The sequence below is a fragment of the Sander lucioperca genome, chromosome 14, assembly GCF_008315115.2.
Source record: "Sander lucioperca isolate FBNREF2018 chromosome 14, SLUC_FBN_1.2, whole genome shotgun sequence".
Lineage (NCBI taxonomy): Eukaryota > Metazoa > Chordata > Actinopteri > Perciformes > Percidae > Sander > Sander lucioperca.
The window spans coordinates 17,647,929-17,653,928 of record NC_050186.1 but is presented as its reverse complement, the minus strand read 5'-3'; the positions used below and the strand labels follow the sequence as shown (position 1 = coordinate 17,653,928).

The following is a 6,000-nucleotide window of genomic DNA, read 5'->3' as shown; positions in this document are numbered from 1 at the left end:
ATTTCCATGACGAACGTGCGTCACTTTGTAACACACGTTATAATGCTCGCCTAGCTGCTAGCGTGGCACTCCCTCATGCTCTGCTTCTGACTGGCTAGTAGTCCTTACCTAGGTACTGAGCATGTGCGACTCCCAACAAAGATGGAACAGAAGCACGATGTCTCACTCTGTAGCTAAAACAGAGAGCTCAACACACAGGGTGAAAAGAGGAGCTGCAGCAATGTGCAGTACATCAAAAATATGGTGTTTTTTGAAAATTAAACCATGTAAACCTATTCTGATATAACCTCTAAATACAATTATGAACCTGAAAATGAGCATAATATGAGCACTTTAAGAAACATTGTGTTTTTTTAAATACTTGATAAATACAGACGGGATAAACAACAAATACACAGACGAACAAAAATCACACCACAACACAGCGTTGAGTTTTTTTTTAAATCACAGCAAGATTTATAATTCAGCAGAATCCTTAACAAGGCATTGTATTGACATGTCAAGTCCAATCAGAGCAGAGCATAGATGAGTTTACATATCACATCAAATAAAAAAGCAGATCAATATAGTAAGAATAAGACTCTTTTGCCACAGTGTTTGTCCTTCTTATTAACGTTTTTAGGGATCATATAAAAGCTTTTTAAACGTAGGGCTTCACTTGATTTAAATACATGAAATTGGCAGAATTTTGGGATTAAATAGAATATATCAATGTGTTGATACAGGCATAACCCCCTTTCTTGAGCTAGTGCCTACAAATACATACAATTTAATATATCAACTCTTAATTTAACTATTAATTAAGTCATTATGTGGATTGAAATGCAGAATATCGAGGTAGACAGAATTTTTTCTGCCATCGTCCACACTGATGTCACCTGCCCCCTCCCTCCCGGTGTTTTATTGAGCCTCTCTTCACGTCTCTGTGGGGTCAAGCGCTTTTCGTCTTCATGTGTCTCCTCTCGGTTTTCCTTCTATTGTTTTACTTCTTCTTCAGGAAACAGGTTTATATTGCCAAAGTCCCAATTTCTTCTGTAAAGTGCAGCCTCAGCCAGCCTGTGGTACCCTGTCACACGTCCAGTTCACGACCAAATAATCCCAATTTTGGGGCAATTGTGTGTGTGTGTGTGTGTGTGTGCGCGCGTTGTATATAAATGTGTTTGTTTTAGCTCCTGACAGCCAGCATGGAGTTGATTTCCCAAATGAGGTTGCGGAGTTGGTCCATGATCTGCTTCAGCTGCTGGTTCTTGTGCTTCAGCTTCTACAGGAAAAAATGACAAAAAGAAAAAAAATATTACATATTTTTAGATGTAAAAAAAAAAACAACAAATATGAATGTCATAGTGCCTTTTTTGTTTGCTAAAACAATGAAACTACAGGTTTACAAAAGACCAAAAGGTCAAACAACCAACCAAACACTTCAACAAACACCAAAGCAATTACCTTTCAGCAGAAAAAAATAATTCATGGCTTACAGGGTATTAAAGTTGCACATACTGTAGTATGTGTACACAGCATAAACTTCACACTTTCTACACCACTGGAAGTCCTGTAAAATATAATTTATTTAACCATAGTACTGAGAAAAACCCTAATGACTGTTGCTGTTTTGTTGCTGGCATGAGAAAATGGACAGGGAGGTTTTTCTCAGCAGGAAATCCTGTGAGAAACACATTTAAAAGATTCTGTTTCCTGTCTTCAAATTCAGTATTAGTTATTATTGTTGTTACAGTATGAAAACAAGGTTCAAGGTTTTTATGCCTCGATAGTTTCAAAAATGGAGACCAATTCTTTGGAGAGTATAACAGCTATTGCCAGATATACGTGTGGCAACAAAGCCATATAAAAGCCTAAAACCTACAATAAATTCAAATTGATCCTACTAAGTATTGTGTGTGCAGCCAACGCCTGATATAGCTTATTCCTCTGTGCCATTGAGCTCTACTGTGTGCAAAAACGTACAAAAAACACATCTCTAGACAATATTTACCATGTTCACCATCTTAGTTTAGCATGTTAGCATGCAAACATTTGCTAATTACATTAAAAACAGCTGAGGCTGATAGGAATGTCATTAATTTTGCAGGTATTTGGTCATAAAGCAAAGTATTGGTACATAAAAAACTTTGACTTGCTAGTGGCAGCAGATGAAAAGTCAGAGAATCACCAAAGTCATTATGATTCATCGCATGGAAACCATGACTGTCTTTACAAAGTTTGATGGCAATCCATCCAATAGTTGTTGAGGTATTTGGACCAAAGTGGGGGATCGACGGACCAACATTATATTTGTGACCTATTTCTGAAGATTAACATCCTCAGTAGGAATGAGTGGAGCCTGGGGTTGAGTACCATAGACACGGCACAAGTCAAAGTAGAGAAACGGACTAATGTATTGTTGGTTTAGTTTTTTTTCATAGGATTTATTGACAGTAAAAAATAAAAAAAAATAAAAAAAACCTGCCTTATTGTTGTATGGGGTGGGGCAAGGATAAATAAGTTAGAAAGCCATCTTTAACTTCATTTCTTTCATTGTATTTTTTCCTCCAACATACAATAGACAAAGTCTTCCCACCTGCCCATTAACCTCTCCCCAAACACTGAGTACTGTAGTTGACTTTATCAATCCTAGCCTCTGCTAATCGCTAAACTAACACATCTGGCCTGCCTCAGGGTTGTACAGGTACATCACAGAGGAGCAAACAACCCAATCACCCCGTCAGTCACTGAGGGCTTTGTCTGCTGATTGCCTCTGAATGTGCTACCAAGATCTCTAAGTCAACAGCTGCCATGGTCTGAAGTAACTCATTGCCCGAGCTTTATACATCAACAAATAATGGCTCCGGAGCTGCTGCTGGAGAGTCAGAATAAAAACAGGCACAGCTGCCAAATGTGTGCTGCCTTTGAACAAGTAACAAAACATCTACAACTGAAGGTTCAGGCAAATTAAGCAACAGCAGTACATCACAGCTACTTACTCAGCTGCTTTTCTTCTGATAGATAGCCAGAGAAAGAGATAGGGGCGGCTTACTCACTCAGGAGCTACTGTATCTGCAGTGCAGTGAAATCTATTAAGATTAAATCCATCTCACTCTCTCGGTAACACTCCCTTAGCCATGACTAATTACCAGCCATTTTAGCAGTGCAGATAACACCTTGAGCAATCGATTCCACACAGCTCTCTTATTATCAGCTGTTTAGCTGATTGTCCTTGAAGATATTCCAGAGTGGAACATTTGGAGGCCTTCCAGTCTCTCTCTCTGGGGGGCTCTCACTGCCTCTTAAGCTCTCTCACTCTTTTCTCTTTCTATCTCTCTCTTCGACTTTCACTTTAATTCTGTGTGTGTGTGTGTGTGTGTGTGTGTGTGTGTGTGTGTGTGTGTGTGTGTGTGTGTGTGTGTGTTACATGGGATATGCCTCATTACCCTGACGAGCAAGTTCTTGAAATATCTCGGTCATTTACGCTGTATTAATGAGATGATACCATGAGCCTTTGGAATTTCAGTCAAACGCTTTTTAAACAAAGAATACAACACTGGTCCCTTTATTTAACAGCACCTAACACTTGAAATGAAAAAAGCTGCAATAACAGATATAGTTTTCAAGCGTTAACAGGCAGATTTGGCTTACTTTTGAATCCAGATTCTCCTCTCAGCTTTTCTTTGAAACCAGACATGAAATTCCACATTTTTCACAGTGGAAATAAGACTATGGAGGCAGCGAAGCCTTCATGGCACATTCATCACAAAAAGGCTCGCTGGCATACCTTGATTTATGAATAACAAGACTGCTATTATTACAGAAATTGTTCTGCAACCTATAATTCCATTCATAACCTTGTAATTAGCGTAATTCTAATCCTTCACACCTATAATGCAATGTTTGGAAAAAAGGGTATACTACAGCGAACAAACAGAGAAAAGAAGCTTTTTTTATCTCGATAACAGGGCTTTTACACACATACACACACAAAAACAGGTATCCAGCGGATGCACTCCCTCATTTCTTGGCATGCCACTCAGCAGGTCAGCCCCACAATGTTTTTGATGCTTTTTCAATCCACAGTAAGCATTTTCTGACACGCTCTGACACTGCATCGGCCACGGCAGGGTGGCCAGTCAACAACTCATGAAAGTAAACAAGGAAGCGCTGTCTGAGCTCCTGTCTCCGAAGGCTTCCTGCAGACTGGCAGACTGCCTACCTGCTTCAAATAACCTGAAAATGCTGGCAGACGTCGGCGCACTAGCGGAGGAGAGAGTGGAAAAGCACAATGACCCGAGATGGAGTGGAAATGGAGATTGGCACGCACAGAGGAGATGGTGTGATGTGAGTATGTGAGTGTGTCTGAAAGTGTGCATGTGCATCATTTCCCAAAATATATGTCTTCAAACAACTAGTCCAAAACCTAAAAATATTCAATTTACAGTAATATAAAACAGAGAAAAGCAGCAAATCCTCACATTTTGAGAATAAGAAACAGTGAATTCTAGCATTTTTCCTTAAAGTATTGTTGATAATTACAATTCAGTTGTTGGGAGGTTGTTTTGAAACATTGCATGGAAGTTTTTATTACATGTAGTAGGTGTGCACACCCAATATCTGTGTGCGATCAGAAGGGTTGGGTACCGAACCCGGTACTTTTACCGGTACCGACCGAATCACGTCGGTACTACCGAGTATTGGTTCACGTAAAATTAAACGGTGCCAAATTTCGGTACCTGAGAGTAAGCACAAGTTTATCTGTCCTCTCTGCATGTTGACAGAGAGCAGAGGTCCGACACACACGCGCGCAGAGGTGCGGACGGAGCAAACTACGTCGGCTTTGCAGTTTTGGTGAAGTCACAGTGAGTCACGGCAATGCTGATAAAGCAGTTTAAAGTGTGGTTACAGTTTTTCAAAACTTCACGCAGACACCTTTCACTGCGATATGATATTAATGGCGAGCCGAAAGTGGTCGCGGGGCTGTTGACGTTACACTTCCTCTGAGACGAGCAGGCACAACGGTGGTTTCTGTGCCCTGGGGACTGACTGACAGGCTGAGGTTGCAAGGCAACTTTATTTCTACAGCACTTTTCAGCAACAAGGCAATTCAAAGTGCTTTACATGAAACAAAGAGCAATTAAAAACGGTAATGATGAAAATAAAACAGGCTAAAATATAATAATATACAAATACAACAATAAAAGTTACAGTGCGTAAGAAATGAATAATTATTCAATTTAATAGGTTGTAGGGATGGGTTTGGGAGGAGAGAGGGAGGGGTTTTATTTTTGTTTTTGTTTAATTTCTGTCAGTGTAAAATATTCTAAATAAATAACATAATGTTCTAAGTAAATAGGTTTGGAATTATTTTTACAACTGAAATATTTTTTTGTAATTACAGAGGGAAAGTACCGAAAAAAGTACCGTTGGGTACTGGGAAACGAATTCCAGGTACCGGTATCGGTAGTGGTATTGGTTCAGATGCCAAAGGTACCCAACCCTAGCAATCAGAGAGCCAGAAGAGAAGGTCATGTAAAGCTCTCAGGTGCACTTACAGCAGATCTGGGCAGAGGACAAGCCAGGGTGAGATCTGTTTTTCAAACACAGTCTTGCAAGCAAACCAAGTCGCCTTATAAACAAAAGTCACATGGACTTATAAGTAGTTTGTTTATTGGACAGAGTTTTGGCAACCTGTCCTCTTAAGAGATTTAACATTTTGGCAGTGAGGGGTCAAAAACAAATCCGATTCTAGTCCCTGTAACTGCAGCTAAGCCTAACGGACATATTACATCTGATTCATATCCAGTAAGAACGGATTCTAAAACCAAGTTGAACATAGTGTAACTAGAGTCGCACTGTGGTTTGACCTACATTTGTTTAATTTCCCAAGCTTGTGAAACTGTGGGTTTTCAGATGTTAATCACTCCCAGTTCATGTAAAAGTGGAGGTGAAAATCAATCAGCAACAATTTTGATAAGTGATAAATCATTTAAGTAATTTATGAAGCCAGAATTCCAA

The 6,000-nt window shown here is 39.6% G+C and overlaps 1 protein-coding gene across 1 annotated transcript in view; it reads right to left on the bottom strand.

Moving 5' to 3' along the window:
• Positions 1-427: 427 nt before the first annotated feature.
• med30 (mediator complex subunit 30) overlaps positions 428-6,000 on the bottom strand; it is a 41,339-nt gene continuing 35,766 nt past the window's right edge. The window contains exon 5 of the mRNA XM_031295909.2: positions 428-1,261. Coding sequence (XP_031151769.1) covers positions 1,166-1,261 — 96 coding nt within the window. The 3' untranslated portion in view covers positions 428-1,165. The remainder of the gene's footprint in view (positions 1,262-6,000) is intronic.